Source organism: Lycium barbarum, chromosome 11 (genome assembly GCF_019175385.1).
Source record: "Lycium barbarum isolate Lr01 chromosome 11, ASM1917538v2, whole genome shotgun sequence".
NCBI classification, from domain to species: Eukaryota; Viridiplantae; Streptophyta; class Magnoliopsida; order Solanales; family Solanaceae; genus Lycium; species Lycium barbarum.
This window is the reverse complement of record NC_083347.1, coordinates 300739-317973: the sequence shown is the minus strand read 5'-3', so window position 1 is coordinate 317973 and position 17235 is coordinate 300739. Positions and strand designations below refer to the sequence as shown.

General features: G+C 33.0%; 1 protein-coding gene across 1 annotated transcript; it reads left to right on the top strand.

Moving 5' to 3' along the window:
- Positions 1-6583: 6583 nt before the first annotated feature.
- On the top strand, positions 6584-7345 carry LOC132616985 (auxin-responsive protein SAUR71-like). Its single transcript, XM_060331822.1, has one exon. The coding sequence runs from the start codon at positions 6704-6706 to the stop codon at positions 7091-7093; it is 390 nt and encodes a 129-aa protein (XP_060187805.1). The 5' UTR covers positions 6584-6703; the 3' UTR covers positions 7094-7345.
- The last annotated feature ends 9890 nt before the right edge of the window (positions 7346-17235 follow it).

The following is a 17235-nucleotide window of genomic DNA, read 5'->3' as shown; positions in this document are numbered from 1 at the left end:
TGTCGCATTCACTAATTTCAACTATCAGCGTGTGGGCATGTTAGTTTCTTCAATCAACAACTACCAACGAATTCAAACTACTACTCTGCTTGCGTTGCATATACTTTTTGGACCATATTATTAGTATAACTTTTCTTCTGATCTGGCAAAAAATTAAATAAAATGTTATAGCTAATTATCCGTAGTCGTTGGATGTATCTATTTTCCAGATGATCAATTGCGATGATTTTGAACAAGTGCAGCACTGCTGTACGTAGTTATCCAGCTGGAGAAGATCTTTTATCCTTTTATCCCAATAGGGATGGTGAAATATTTGGTTATGGCCGGAAGTTCAATGTATCTGCTATATCTTCTGAATTATGATAGTATTGAAGAATGGCAGGTGATCATCTGAGGTTTTTGGAGTTGGACACGTGCTGTCACTCTGCTGCAGGCCTGCAAAGCATGGAGGGTATTACCTCCAAAACTACTACTACAGTAACTTTTGTAACAAAAAAGAAATTTTCTCATATATAGTCTCTCTGTTCAATTTATGTGAACCTCTTACTATTTGGATGAGTCTACGAGATACTTATTTGACCACGTTTTCTAACATTTTTTCTTAATTGTTTAAACTATAAATTATCATGACTTATAGTAGTACTTTTTGTGTGAACCTATTGTTTAAAGTTTAAACTATTCTTGTGAAGCCTTTTGAAGAAAATCCTATGGATATGGCCTAAAGCTTACAATAGTATCTTTCATTTAGCCCAACACATTGCCATTGAGTGCATTATGAAAATTTTAATTAGTATGTAAAATGTTACGTTGAAGACTTGAAGGGGAAAAAAAAGTATGTGTTCATTGTAGTTGCAAATGTAAGAAAGAGTTTCCGAAATCGAATGAGGAAATATTATCGTACGCAGAAGCTAGTCAAGACTTACACAACTTATAAAAATATGTATCGAATCAAAACGAGTCAAATAACGTATAAAGCGTAGTGGGACATGTATTGGGTGTAAGGATTGGTCAATAGTACTCAATACAGTTTTCATATACTATATAGTTGCAATGATTAATTTCATTGATAGTATAGGTTTGGATTTGGATGTCAGTTGACTTCTTGCTGTGTGATCTCTGAGGAGTGGGGGTTGCATAACTCTCTGTCTGCAGATAAGAATCTCTTCCCATTTCTCCACTTATACACTTTAACTTTCATTCCAATTCCCTACCGGACCCATAAACAAAAATTCAGCCTTTTCTTTCTGTTTCCTGTTGGGAAAAAAATAAAGAATTCAAACAAATCACTAAAAGTTGCATAAATATTGTCATCAAATATTAGTATAAATCCATCAAAGGTACGCATAAATAATGGAACAAGATGTATTTGTCCTTATAACATTCTATAAATATATTTATCAATTTTGTTCGTGCTACCCAAATTTTACGGCATTGAACACACTGATTTTAAATATTTGAATAAGTAAAGCTAGATGAGCCCCACACTTTTGTAACCCAAAAAAAAAAAAATTGGAACCAAACTAACCCATTAAAAAAAAAAATCAAACTAGGTTTCACGCACAGATTATGTGTGTGAAATGGGTATTTTATTTATTTTTTCTTTTTTTAAGCTATCAAAAATCACTTTTTTTTCATACATTGGGCAAATATTAGTTATGTTTCAAAACCCCGAAATATCAATATTTTATATAGAACTTAATATATTTTTTGTGTACAATAACGTCGGCTCATTACATCAAGTATACCTAAACGTTTGGATCGTCGTTTTAGGGGTTTGTAGAGTGCCCCGAAGTAAGTTTTGTTTGCTTGGAAACTTTGTTCTTTGGAAATCAAACTCAAAATTAAGCTTTTTTCAGTACTTTGACCGAAGATTAGTCACGTTTCAAAACACCGGAATATAAATATTTTATATAGAACTTCATATTTTTTTTAGCGTAAAATAATATCGGCTCATTACATCAAGTATACATATATGTTTGGATCGTCGTTTTAGGGGTTGTAAAGTGCCTCGAAGTAAGTTTGGAAACTTGTTATCTTTAAGTTTATTTTCATACTTTGACCGAAGATTAGTCACATTTCAAAACGTTGGAATATAAATATTTTATATAGAACTTAATATTTTTTTTAGCGTACAATAATATCGGCTCATTGCATCAAGTATACATATGCCTCTTCACTCACGTAAATAAAAAATAAGGATCGGAGCATAGGTGGAAAACTAGTTGTAAATTGTTGAAACTTTAAATGGTCATAACTTTGCGCTCGGATGTCCGATTTACGCGATTTTTTTTTATTCAGGGTATTTTTTCGAGATCTACGCGGACAAACGGCCGTATGGCGGTTTGGCCGAGCCGATTTTCCAAAAAACGCCCGTTATCCCATTCAATTTGAATTTTGCCCCAAATTTGTGCAAAAATTTCATTCTTCTCTAGTAAAAATCTAATGATAAAAAATCTATTTCGAGATGTTAATCCCGTGGTAATGATGTTTTGAATGTCAATTTCGAGGTTCGAAATTCAATTTATGAAAACGAGTTAGATAGCATTAGTGAACAATATAAAAAATAAAAAGTGTCTACTTTGTAACATTCACCAATTTGGCTTGGTGGTTTAGCCTCTCTGTTTTACTCACTTCTTTTTTATGCCAACAACATGGGATCAAACCTTGGTGGGAGCATTGAATGAGATATATTATACCTTAGTTGAACCTTTTGGATTGGATGAATTATTTTTTAATATAATATTTTTATTTCAAAACACTTAAATCAAAATCCTATAAAATATGACACTTAGATCTAAAGAACAAAGTTTCCAAGCAAACAAAACTTACTTCGGGGTACTTTACAACCCCTAAAACGACGATCCAAACGTTTAGGTATACTTGATGTAATGAGCCGACGTTATTGTACGCAAAAAAATATATTAAGTTCTATATAAAATATTGATATTTCGGAGTTTTGAAACATAATTAATCTTTGCCCAAAGTATGAAAAAAAACGTGATTTTTGATAGCTTAAAAAAAAAAAAAAAAAAAAAAATACCCCTTTCACGCACATAATCTGTGCGTGAAAGGACCAAACTTAAAAAGTTACAGTTTGGTCCTTTCACGCACAGATTCTGTGAGTGAAGCCTAGTTTGATTTTTTTTTTTTTTTAATAGGTTAGTTTGGTTCCAATTTGTTTTTTTTTTTGGGTTACAAAAGTGCGGGGCTCAAAGCTAGACGTACAGAAATGCAACGAAAGGACATCACATCACGGATTTTTGCTTGTATTTGGATCACACAAACGAGGCTATGTTTAGCAGACCACAACTATTCCATGAGAGTAGTAGTACCCGCTCCGCTAACTTACAAAACATCATGAAAAAATATATCACGGGTCCAACGTTTACACTGATTTTCCGCTCGTCGTTTTTCATTCTTTTGTTTGTTTGCATTTCACGCAAGGAGAATGTCCCAAGCTGCTTTTTCTCGCCTACAAAATCACGTTAGTTATATGTTAGTTTAGTTAAATTAACATATCAGGTTCTACTAATTCCAATTCGTGTTAGAATGAGACATTTAGGGGCTAAAACTATTTTATAAAGATAATTTTTTTACTAAGGCTCGAACTCGAAATTTCTGATTAAAAAATGAAGGTGTACTTACTAACCACCACTGGGGGGTTATCTTATTAATTAATTTCTTGTAAGTTTGTCTGATGATTGTGTTGTAGTTCAGTGGTAAAGCTTCTATTTTACATATTCGAAACGCAAGATACATCTTAATGTTGTAAGACGCAAAGGAGTTGAGTTAGAAAATCAGTCAATTACAAATGCAGCAACGAACACATTAATAAACAACTTACGCTAATTCCATGAATGCGGTGATTTACCATATGCCAACGTTTCATTGGTAGCAATATGATTTTAATTTGTTATCTACTTTAATATTAAATCTATAACATTCTTTAATTAATGATGAAGCAAATTGGTGATACTTACCATCAAACCAATACCTAGCTATGCGTGCACCCTTTTGTACTAATCAATCTCAAACTTGTCTAAGTACACTTAATTACTGCGGCGTACAAAGTAAATGTCACCTAAAATTAAGACAACTCGCCCTAAATTACTTTCCCCCAAGATTTGTCTGGATTGTGGTAGGTAACGTTTGTTATACGGTCCATTTGTACGGATGTACTTTGTAACCATACGAGGTAGAGATAAGCTTCCAACAAACTATTGGCACCAATTTTAGGTAGCTCCCACCCTAGGGACTAGAGTAGAGGGACAGAGAGTTTAACACATTAAGAAAATACAAGTGTGTATTTGTGCCCAATTATTTATTCATAGTATCCTGCCGAAGTAGAATAACTAGTGGCGATCCGGTAGTCCACTGTTATGAGCTTTCTTAATTAAAGAGAATATAATCAATTCGATCCTCGTTGTAATTTGCTGTTGTGAATCCATATTGTATTGAAATAATTGGAATTACAACATACATATATAAGAGTTCATCTTCAAACTATAAGAAATATTCCAATTACTAGTAATGAAATCTTCCCATAGATCAGTTACGTTCATAATATTTGCTTTTAAAAAAAAAAAGATTTACACAATTATAAAATATTTGCATTTTGAAATCATATTAAATCTGACCTTAGAGTTTATTTATCCATGTCATGTGAAACAAAGAAACAATAAGAGAAGGCATTAATAAACTAGACATAAGATAAGATGATAAAAAATGGAATTCAGAACAATTCACTGCAGTGCGACTTTAACTAAACTAAGCTTGCAAAAACTAGTGACGACTTAACGTAAGAACCCGTAAATGGCATAAGAATATCCAGAGTTTATAAATAAGTTAAAGATATTACGTCCCTACTTGTGTGATGGAAGAGATCATAAGATAATGAAGGCCTTTGAGCATTTGTATCATTTATGAGAATATTCGGTGCTTAAAACAAAGACTTTTGGTTTATAGATTAAATATATATAACTTACCAAAAGTTTCCTTTGTATTGAATGAGTGCATGTAGTAGATTAATTTTTATAAGAGTATTTATTGCGGAAGATTGTGGGTTCACTAATTTATATTTCCTCGGTCTCGAGTACTCAAATACAAAGAAAATAGATAATAAAAAATAACACAAGGATTTAACAAGTTGTATTCAAGCCTATTCCTTGGAAAATAATGTAAAATGATATTTTATTTATTTAACTCATCCACTTCTAGGAGTGATATATGCCTTTCCATTAATAAAAACCTGATTAGTAGTAGAAACTCCCTAAAGCTACTTAATTGGAACAAGCTCCAATTATAGCTCAAGTAGGATTTCAATTTAGCTCTCAAAAGATTGTGGGGGGATTCCTCTCATTTGTATCCCCAACTCAAGGTACATCAAAAGTGTAAAATGACATATGAATGTTTTTTTGTAATTTATTTTTTAGCTCTCACATACTATCAAAAAGAGGAGACTACTTTCGATGACAATTGACATTGCAAGTAGATTTGAGATAGAAAATGTTATATTAGTTAGTATTGATGGTTTTTTTTTTTTTTAATTACATAGGGGAAGGGGAATACAACGTGGGGATTTGAACCCTCACCAATAAGGTGAGAGTTCAGGTAGTCAACCAACTGAGGTACTAGATCCCTACAGTATTGATGGGTTAGCTCAGAGGGAAGAAAGTTATTTTCTTTCAGAAAATAAAAGTCACTCTTTTCACATAAAAGAAAGTCACTTTTTTCAGAATAAAAAGTCACTCTTTTTAGAAAAGAAAAGTCACTCTAAAAGATGTGTCTGTTACGAAAAGACTGTTCGAACAGATGTGTCTGCTGCCAACAGAGGTATTATAAATACCTGGTATTGCTTCAAAAGGAATGAACAATTATAGATTTTTTGTTCTTCTCTCTATTGCTTTCACTACAAATCACAACATTCTGTTCTTGTGGGAAATTCAAATTAATTGCTCGTACTCGAATTTCGGAGACTTTGTAAAATCTTGGAGGAATTCTGCTACCATCCCTGCAGCAACGAAGTGGGAAGCTTAAATTCTTTAAGGACAGAAATTACTCGATCAAAGCCTGATTACTTCTTCCCCACTTCTGAAACATATTTTTTTTATTTCAAGAGATAACAAAAACACCTCATACTTTAAGTATTAAACTGATAAAACATGAATATCTTACGAGGATTTTAAGATAATAACTCGAATAAAAATATAGTAGGAATGGAGGAGTGGTAAATAATTGTGGCACAAGTTTTGGGCGAATCAAGTCAAGTTTTAGAGCCCGTTTGGCTTAGCTTATAAGTCATTTTATGCTTAAAATAAGCCCAAAAAATAAGTTGGATAACCCAACTTATTTTTTTAACGGTTTATAAGCTGTTTTGTTTTTAAGCTAAGCCGAATGAGGCCTTAAGTGTTTTATTAATTGCACTGAAATTACTAGGTAATTAATGCCAAAAATGTAGAAATGTACGCAACATCCCACAACCCACCCCCTAAACAAATAATTGTACCTGCCAAGTACGTCTATCTGTACCTCTTTTCTTTTAACTCCCACAACATCCATCTATATAAAGACAACGCCCACACTCTTTCTCTCCAACTTCCCTCAACTTCCACACACACACACACACACACTTGTCATTTCTGCAACATTTATTTCTCCATTATTATTAGTATTCCCCTTTTCTCCCTCTCCTTCAACAACAAAAATGAAGAAACTCATTAGACGTTTATCGCGCGTGGCTGATTCATCCTCGAACTACTCTTTACTCCGTTCTGAATCCAGGTCATCATCTCGTCCACGCAGACTCCAATCATTCCGTACTGGAAAACTCAGATCCGGTACCGGAGTTCCTGAAGGACACCTCCCTGTTTACGTCGGCGATGAAATGGAGAGATTTATCGTTAGTGCTGAACTTCTTAACCATCCGATCTTTGTTGAATTACTTAATAAATCCGCTCAAGAGTATGGTTATGAACAGAGAGGTGTTCTTCGTATTCCCTGTCATGTTCTTATTTTCGAACGAGTTCTTGAAGCTCTTAGGCTTGGCGATGATCTTCAGGATCTTATTAATGCTCTCTCTGATGACTTGCTTTAGCAGTACGGTGTTTATGACAGATTTTTCTGTTTTTGCTCTACTTTTTTCTATGCTAAGTACTAAACAGGGGATTAGCGGTTACGTAGAGCAGATCGATCTCGACGATATACTATTTAGTTAAAGAGATCGTTTTTTTCGTTATTTTTCTCCTGTTTTCCCTTTCTGAAAATCGTGTAAATATTCTGTGATGGAAAAAGGTGGAGGAGGATTTCTGGAAAATTAGAAACACGAAAATGTGATTGACATATACTACTTACTGTGCATTTTTGTTACTACTATATCTTTTCCTTTTTCCCTTCCAATTTAGAAGGAGTAGTTGCCAATTCTTACAAGTTAACAAATTCATCCTTACAATTAAAATTGAAGAACTTTTCCCTCTGCACCTTCAAAGCTTGGTGGTAGTTTTGCGTGATTTGGGGTAGGTGGGGGCCTTTCTGTAATTTCCGTGATTCGGGGCCAAATTTCATTCTCATACTGCTGTAATTTTGAGCTGGACGTTATATTCCATGTTTGGATCTGTAATAGTTAGGGGTAGTTTCGTAACACCAACACACCAACTCACACTATATTACCCCTACTTGGGGAGTTGAAGAGTCGTGGACGGGGAGCCGGTAAAAACTTATGTGCACAAGAAATTACATCAATTAATGAATACGTGTATATAGACGAATACATATTTTTACTTTATTAATTCAGTTAATAATATTAATTATTATTTCAATTAGTTTAGTATAAACATTAGGTGCAGATAAGTATTTGCCAACAGGAGAAGCAACCTTTCTCAATCTAATTAACATTTTGAAATTATAAGCTTAGCTTACTTTATTCAAGTTTGAATAATTATCCCAATATTTCCTTAAATTAAATAAAGCAGAAGAAAAAAAGCATTCGCCTAGCTTTTCTTTTCCTCTTTTAATAAGCAAAGAAATTTTGGGACGATCATTTTCCTAAAATATATTCCTTCCCGATAAAAAAGAGTGTCTACCTAATCATTTGCACACTCCTTATTAAAATATTAATTCCTAGATAAAATAGGCAATTTGACTAAATATTCCTTAATTAAATAGGTATTGTGATTTGATCACATAACACTTAATAAAGGCAAATTTAAAAAAATAAAATTAATTTTTTTTTATTCAAAAAAAAAAAAAAAGGTTAAGTAAACACTTTTTTTGTTTTATGAGAAATGAGTATTCTGTTAGAATGGCAGAGGAGATGTTGAGAATCATTTATTAGGCAGCACATTGAGTACGTCTAGAGTCTATAGATCTTTGATAATACTATTTCCGAAAATCAAGTCAATTTAAGTGGCACATTTGGAATGAAATAATTAAGATCCATTTCGTCAAGGGAAAGAGTAGTCTGACGAATCTTTAGAGGCGGTAAACTAGCTCATGTAAATACGAATACGATTGGCTTGATTTGTTTAAGTTTGAGCGGGGTGAATGATCCATTCGTTTTAGTGGGCTAATTTGATCCATAAGAAATCATGCAAAATATTTTTTTAACTTTTTTATGTGATATGTTGTATATCGCTATAATAAAAATTTATTTCCTCCGTTTGAATTTATGTGAACTCATTTGACTACGCACGAAGTTTAAGAAAGACAAAGAGACTTTTAAACTTGTGATGTTAAATAAGTTACATATATTTTGTGTGGCTATAAATTATAGTAGCATCAAGCTTAAAGGTAAATTGTTTCTAAATATAAAAAGGGGTCATTCTTTTTTGCACAGACGAATAAGGAAATAGGTTCACATAAATTAAAATGGATGGAGTATTTATTAATTTTGTTTGGAACTAAGAAAATTTTAAGAAAATAAGGAAACAAATTAGAATTTGATAAAAGTTGAGCAAGTTGGGCTATGATCTTTTTTTTTTTTTTTAAGTATTTCTTGACTCAGCCTTTCTCAAATATTAATCCATCCACTTATTAATTCAGCTCATTTTAACTCGGTCATTTGAAACTTCTACAAATTTTACAAAAGGTTTTCATGAAGGTAAAATTAGTCAAATGACTACCTTATGGTAGTTTCCTATCATTTATAGCTATCCTTTTAAATATTACCATTTGTAGTTATGTTTTCCCAAATTAAGGTATTATTTCAGATGTATTTGATGCGTGTAAATTCATAGAAACACAGTAAAAAAAAAACATATCCCTTGATTTTAGGCCATAACGGTGGGATCATTTAATTAGTTATTAATTGGTATTTTTTACCATACATTTAATTAGCTATTAATTGGTACTTTTTGCCATACTCTTCCACATTATCAAATTTTAGATTTCTTTTCCATAACCGTTTTCTAGTCCTTCATCCAATCTTTAACATTCAAACGTAAAAAATCAAAAATTCAAAATTTGAAAACATTCAACAGCCAATGTATTTGAAGTTTTCAATATTGATTTCGTATTTTATTTACCCGTGTATTTGATAGCATAACTAATGTATTTGAAGTTTCCAATCAAAATTCATGTATTTAATATTAAATATCATGTATTTGTGTGAGTAACAATTTGCATCACCCATGTATTTAGTGGTAATGTATTTGAAGTTTTCAATATTGATTTCGTTTTTTATTTACCCATGTATTTGATATCATATCTAATGTATTTGAAGTTTCCAATCAAACCCTATGTATTTTATATTAAATCTCATATATTTGCGTGAGTAACAATTTGCATCAGCCATGTATTTGATGGGATTAATTTGAACAAAATACATAAATATATAGAAAACTTACCATGTATTTGTGTCACCCGTGTATTTGAAACTAGATGAACTGATGGAATTAATTTGAACAAAATACACAAATATATAGAAAAACATACAAAAATACACCACCAACCACAACAATTAGTAGTTATATCATAGAACATAGACAAATACATATATTTTTCATCTTCTCAAAACCCTAAAAAACTTTCTCTCTCCCCTTCTCTCGTAACCACCACCACGGCCTGGAGCAAAAACAATCACTTCCACCAAGTTGATTTTGTGGAAGAATAATAACACAAATAGCGAAAAAATCATGAAACAAACGAGATGGGATAGAACGTGAAAGAGGCCAACTTTGACCACATATTCCTTGAATCGAAATAACCGTACTGAAAATACCGTTTCGGATTGCAATACCCCAAAATAGAAAATTGAATTATTGTGATTTTTAATAATTCACAAGGCAATAGAATCTGAGGTGACGATTGATATACTGGAACTTTAAAAGAAGAAAGAAGAGTACTTTAAGTTTTTTTTTTTTTTGAAAAAGAAGAAGAAAGAATACGACGAATCTTCTTGATTGGTGAGAATGGAAGTGAAATTTTTGCAGAAGGGTGAAGAGAAGAAGAAGACGACTATTTCACTAGGCATTCACAGATTTTTTCTTTTTTTAAAAGGGTAAGAATTTATGAAAAAGCAGAGAGAATGGTAATGTATATTAAGTGATTAATATTGTTACCATTAAAAGGGGATATGGGATTGGGGGTACTAATTTTTAGGTGTATTTGTGAAATGGTAATTGAAAGTTATTGTGTAGCTATAATAGTTAAATTAGAAAAATATTTAGTTATTATTAGTAATTAAAATAAAAGGTAGTTATTATCATTAATTATGTATTAGAAGTAGTTATAACGCGTAAAAATTCCTTTCATGAAACTAGCTTAATGACAAATACGTCCAAACAACTCCAAGATTAAAACTTAATTCATCAATAAAATATATGATCAAGATGAGAGTTATCAAATTATATAAATGCATAATTATAACAAGTCAAGTTGTAAAGGGATTGATATAATCTTACAATTAGGTTGGGTTTTACAAGCAGGGGCGGATCTACCTTACGAAGTAGGAGTGTCACGTCATCCGCACACTTCAGTAAATTTTTTGAGTATTTATGCAAATATCCGTGAAAACAGATATAGATATACTAAATGGCACTTGCAGTAAATGAACAGGCTCTGGTGCCAATGGTTCATGCTGGCCGCTTAAGGTTTTTATTTCTCTAATAATGTGCCCGAGTTCAAAACCCATAGCAGGCATTGATATCTGATTTCCCCCCCTATGCCCTCACTTCTCTTTCCTCCTGCCTTTTCTTTGCCTCTTTTTTCTACTTTCTATTCTTCATTGTTCTAAAAAGGAAATTCTCTCTCATCCTCCTCCGTTAGCTTCTTTCTTTTTTCCAATTTATTTACAATACCCATTATTTTGTTTCTATAAAGAATACTTAATAAGAAATTTCATTTGTTAAGTAATTTGAATTGATTTTGTATATCTAACATATTGTTTTCTCTTTTTGATGGCGCCATTTGATCTCTATTGGAATATAATTTGAGCAGCACTTTATTGACTTTTAAAGGATAAAAAGGTTAGTTTACTAGACATTTTGGATTGATTCTTACATATTTAAAATTTGAATCTTTTGTTATGCAAACAATTGGCTAAAACTTGATAATTGATTTATACCCCATATTTTATAAGCTGAGTTTCGCTGCAAGATACCTGACGTGAAGTTAGTAAGTGAGGTTGTTGTAAAGTTCATAAGATATTCTACATGATTATTCCACGTATGCGGGAGTTTAAGTAATGTACAACAAGTATCAGAAAGATTAGAGGCGGAATGAACCAGAGAAACTGAGTATGATAGCTGAGTAACTCGACGGTTGCAAATCGACGGACCGTCGAATGTTCGACGGATCGTCAACATGCACCGTCGAACAACTCTTTGAGAATCAGAAGCTGCTTCCATTCGACGGTTACGAGTCGACGGATCGTCAACTGGTCGACGGACCGTCGACCTTGCCGTCGAATTACAGGCGGTGGAAATTTTCTCTCTCCTATAAATCAAAAGGGCCACGACTTGGGTCATTATTTACACCCAAAAATCAGAATTTTCTAGATTCTTCAAGCTCTCTCTACCCTTTCTACCTATCCATACACCTCCTAAGCTAAATCAAGTGAGAATCAAGCTTTAAAAACCCTAACCTAGTTTATAGATGATAATGGACTAATGGTCGTTGCTTTTATTTAAAGTTGTGATAGTTTTGGTTGCAAACAAGATTGGGTGAGTTAGGGTTCTTCTAGAATAAGGTATGCTCTCTCTTTATTTCTTATATTGAGTTGATTTGGAGGTTAATAAGTCACAAGGGTGAAGGAAATTGTGGTAGGAAAAGTTATGAGACATTGTGTTGTAGTTGTTGATTATGAATGGAATTTGGAAGGAAGTTTTGGATTGTTTTAGGTGTAAATTGTATATAATTTCTTAAATATGGAGTTGTTGACATTATTGTTGGTATTTGGGTGTTGTTTGGAGGATGGGTGGAAGCAAAAGATATAAAAGAAATGATGTTTGATTTTCGTTAGCTCAGGTATTAGTTTAAGTGATTTTATGAGAGTCTCAATGGCTTAACTCTAGTATAAACCCTCTTGAATGTAGATTTGCGAGCTTGGGAGGAAAAACATTAAGTAGTTAAGGAGGCGAAAAGGTATGTTAAGGCTAACTCTTTCTTTCTTAGGGCATGATTCCTTTGTTATGAATCTACACATGATATCCATAATATCCCTATTCCTAGAAATGCTAGGAGCTCATGATTCTCAAGGTTCTTATGATATTGTTGATAAATGTTCTTTATGATGATGATTATGATGATTCCATTTCTAGAGATACCAAAGCATATAGTTCTTGATGTTCTCATGATATTATTGAGCTTGTTCCATGATTATTGATTTTATTTATTGTTGTTGATCTCACCTTATGGTAGTTGTTCTTTCAAGGTGAGATGTAGCGATGATGATGATTCCATAATAGAAATTGGAGGTTTACCGACCTTATGTCACTACGATAAAGTGATAACATTTTATTTGAGCTCTCATGCATGCTTTATATATATGTAGCTATTTTCTCACACCGAGACACGCTATAGTTGGCCGAGTACGGCACGTAGACACCACTGCAGTGGGTACGTTATGATGTTACCCCGGACGCGGGATGGTATGACATATGGATCGGGTTGCACGTTCCGCAACACTAACATTTATATTATATGTATGTATGTATGAAAATGTTTTTTTTAAAGGCTAAGCATGCATGATATCCGCCTTAACAGGCATTCAGATATACATGTTATCTCTCTTATCTCATGTTACTTTCCATATCTTTTTGTTATGTTGTCATTAATGCCTTACATACTCAGTGCATTATTCGTACAGAAGTCTTTATTTATGAACGCTGAGTTCATGCTCGCAGGTGGACAGGGAGACGGACCAGACCCCTAGGCTGCTTCATCAACGAGTATATAGGAGTGCTCCTTTTGTTCCGGAGCGGTGATTCAACTGGTATTATTCTTTTATGTATATATATATATATATATATATATATATATATATATATATATATATATATATATATATATATATATACATATATATATATATATATACATATATGGGCATGACGAGGTCCTGTCCCGTCTTTATGACATCATGTACTCCATCTAGAGGCTCGTAGACAAATATATATAGTTAGATGTTCTATAGCCTCATCGGTTCATATCTTTGTATATCATTTTTTTGGCAGCCTTGTCGGCTTGTATATTTGGGCATAATTGATGATGTTTGCATAGACGTGCATATGTTTACTGAACTCGTGTCTTTTAAAGTTTATGATAATTATGAGTTAGCCATGTGATCCACCTAGGTATGATTATGAGAAGTATGTTAAGAGGTGCTCGATAGGTTAGCTCCAGGTACCCGTTATGACCCTCCGGGTGAGTCGTGACAATTGAGACGGAAAAAACTAACTCTAAAATATTGAAGGTGAATTAATGTAGTCAAACAAATAATATGTAAAAAAAATATGCTACATATTGACTTTAATTTGTTATTGTTTTTGTCATTTTCTTCTAGACTAAAATTTAAATTTTTCAATCAAGTGTGAAAAAAATTAAACTAAACCGAACTTATTACGAATAAAATACCTAATTGAATTAACCCAAAATTAACTTAACCGACCTGTCCTTCCTACTCAATCTTTTGTGGTTAGTAATAGGTATTGCTTATGTAAAATAGTGGCACCCGCATCCTTCAAATCCTGGATCCGCCTTTGCTTACAAGTAAATCATGGTGAATCGGCAAGAGTTAAAGAAGCTAAATAAGTGTGTTAGGTTTGTTTCTCAATTGTCTCACCTAAAACAATGTGGACGTCTTTGATCATCTCTAAAAACTAGTGACACCTAATATGATTAGGTAAGACTTGGACCGCTTCATAATATTATGTCAACATACTGTACCCGATGCCGTACGGCGTACAGACATAATTTCTTGAAGTTTAGAAGAACTATACTACCAAAGTCTATGTGGACTATGGAGTGACAAGTTTACACTTGGAATAGTTCTTTGATTTTAATTACGATAGATTTTTGTGAGGTGATATGTACCTCTTTGTTTATAATTAGAATTTTCATGTTCGACTTCTGTGAATAAAGTCGTTTTTTATAGGGATCACCTATTCCTTAAAGCGGACTTCTCGACACCAAACTGAATTAGTCGAGTTCTAAAGCGAGTACCAAATACTGAATGACAAACCAAAAATCATAAATTTCTTTAAGCTCAGTGTAAACATAGGATCCGGCTTATAACATTCCAGCTTCATGTTTTAAATCATTTTACCTCATTTTTATCAAACTAAAGCAACTAATCTAGCCAAATACTATTTTTATATTTTGATTGTAACTAGCATTGGTCATCGAATTAGGGAAACTGTTCTCTTATCTTTCAACTACCCATTCGAGCAATTTAAATATTGTGAGAGGAAAAAAGGGGAAAGAAAAATAGGTTAGGTGGATGATCCTGACAGTTTCTAATTCCTTTTTTTTTCTTTGCTAATTTCCTTAACCAAAAATTAAATCACCGTACATAGAGGTAGCTTCTCCATCAAAGGAGAAAAGCACAAGCCATGATTGGATGAATTAAATAATAATGGAGCTGAGTTTGGAGAATGGTCCTCATCAATATGAGTATTTAACTGGAGAATTGGTAAATTAGAGACTTTAAAGGAAACTGATAATTAAAAGGATATATGTTGATCTTACTAGCAATAAAGAACAATAAAAGAGAGCGTAGCGACCACGTTGAAATGTAATCAAGCTTGCAACTTTTTCAACACATAGGAGAAGCATTCCCATTATTTCAATAAGGTTACGCAATTGTCCTTATCTCATTTTCTTTCCAGAATTTGACATCTAAAACATACAAAGCAGGTTCAAATTTTTAAGTTAGTGGATACGAAATATCAGTTCATTCACTAATCCTTTGTAAAACCAAATACCAATTTGAAACTGCCCTGATGTTAAATTGGTATTGGTGAGTCCGACCCATTAATTAATGGTGAATGGCTTTGATAGGGTTTGCCAGCTGTGTCCTAAAAAGTAGAGAATTACAGTAGTAATTGCTTAAGCAACACAAACAATAATGTAAGACCTAACGTAATAAACTACGAGAAGACTGTGCATATACAGAGTAGGAAGCCTAATAGGACAAGTAAGGAGAATACATGTTACTGATGGAGCAAAGGTACTATCGTATTCAAAGGCATCACATCTTTCCTAACTTTGTTTCTTTGTGCTTTTTCTTAACTTTAGATGTAACAATTCAAATTGTCCTTGCGTGGATATTTAGTTGGGAAGTAATAGGTGAAGGCATAAAAGTACTAACTTGCACTCGATGTTTCAATACCAAATCAAGAAATTTAACATGATATGATGCATATATGGGGCCAGTTTTAATTTGTCTCAATTTTGTTGCTTGTTTAACAAGAAGACGGAATTCCAATAATAATAACAACACAAACATTCTTTGCGTCGCCTTCGGTTCTTCTTCTTCTTCCACGCGTATATGAAATAAGCTGTGCACAGCTTATCATGTGATTGGCAGTTGGCATGAATAAAGTGGAAAAATATTTGTTGAACTGGCAAATCTTCAAAAAATATATTATTTCATCAATCATTTGTACACTTTAACTTGAATGAAGATCTTAACGCATTTTAGCTTAGTTTATTTTAGAGGTTTGTACCAACGGCCCGGAATTCCATGATTGGATTGCCCCTCATTTATGAATGAAATAAAATCAATGTCAAAATACCCCTTAATTAACGCAGAAGCCACATGAAACGTTGGAGTAATTGTATTTCTTTTTTTGCTCAACTTGATCCTTACATTCAATATTTGCAGGCATTATTATGGCGTTTTCCTGTTGCAGACTTGTTTATTAGTTTGAAGATGCCAAGGTATTTTTGCTTTGTTTAGCTTGTTATAGATTCCATATTTACTGGAAAAAACCTTAACTACGATCCGGAATATGAGGGCCAGCCCTGCACTGTTATAACATGTGAGTTCAACATATGTTAATGGTGCACATGCCCCGGAAAATACCAGGCAAATAACCTCCCTAACAATAATCATTCTATTAAAACTGAGTTAATTTTCTATTCACATCTAATTACTGGACTTGTAATATTATAATAGCATAGTTGCTAACCAAATTAGTCCACAATCCACAGCTTCACACTTCGCAGCAAAAATACAAAAGAATAGAAGGCCCAAAGTAAGCTAACTTTCAATAAATTGACGAATCCAATCAATTATTTTTGTGTGCTTTCCCCATTACTTAACAGAGTCGAATACTTTCATCAGGAGATATTGATTAGAAAATCATTATAAAAAAAAGAATTTGACAAAAAAGTTCAGTCTCAGGAATGTTCTGTAAGATACTAATATAGTAACCAGGAAGTGCAAAATGAAACTAAAAGACATCATCAAGAAGGGCTAAAGCAAAATGCCAAAAACACAGGACATATTTACTCTGATTAGTAAGTAAAAGCGTATGTAGGAACCTTTAAATGCCTTCTTCTAGGTCCAGCTTCAAGTAAATTACACCGTAAACAAAGGCTTGATAACTCACACTGTACAAGACTAGATAGTCTAAACTCTAAAGACAAGTACCAACAACAACATACGTACCGAATAGACTCTCGGCTCAAAAAAAACGTTTCCAGAACAAGCTCGACTGCCTTACCACTATACTACAACGACTTGTTGATTGTACAGACAATTATGAAGGGATTTCTGATTATTTCTAGTCCGTTAAG

Coding starts and splice junctions, on each gene's coding strand:
- LOC132616985 (XM_060331822.1), top strand. CDS start 6,704: ATGAAGAAACTCATTAGACGTTTATCGCGCGTGGCTGATTCATCCTCG.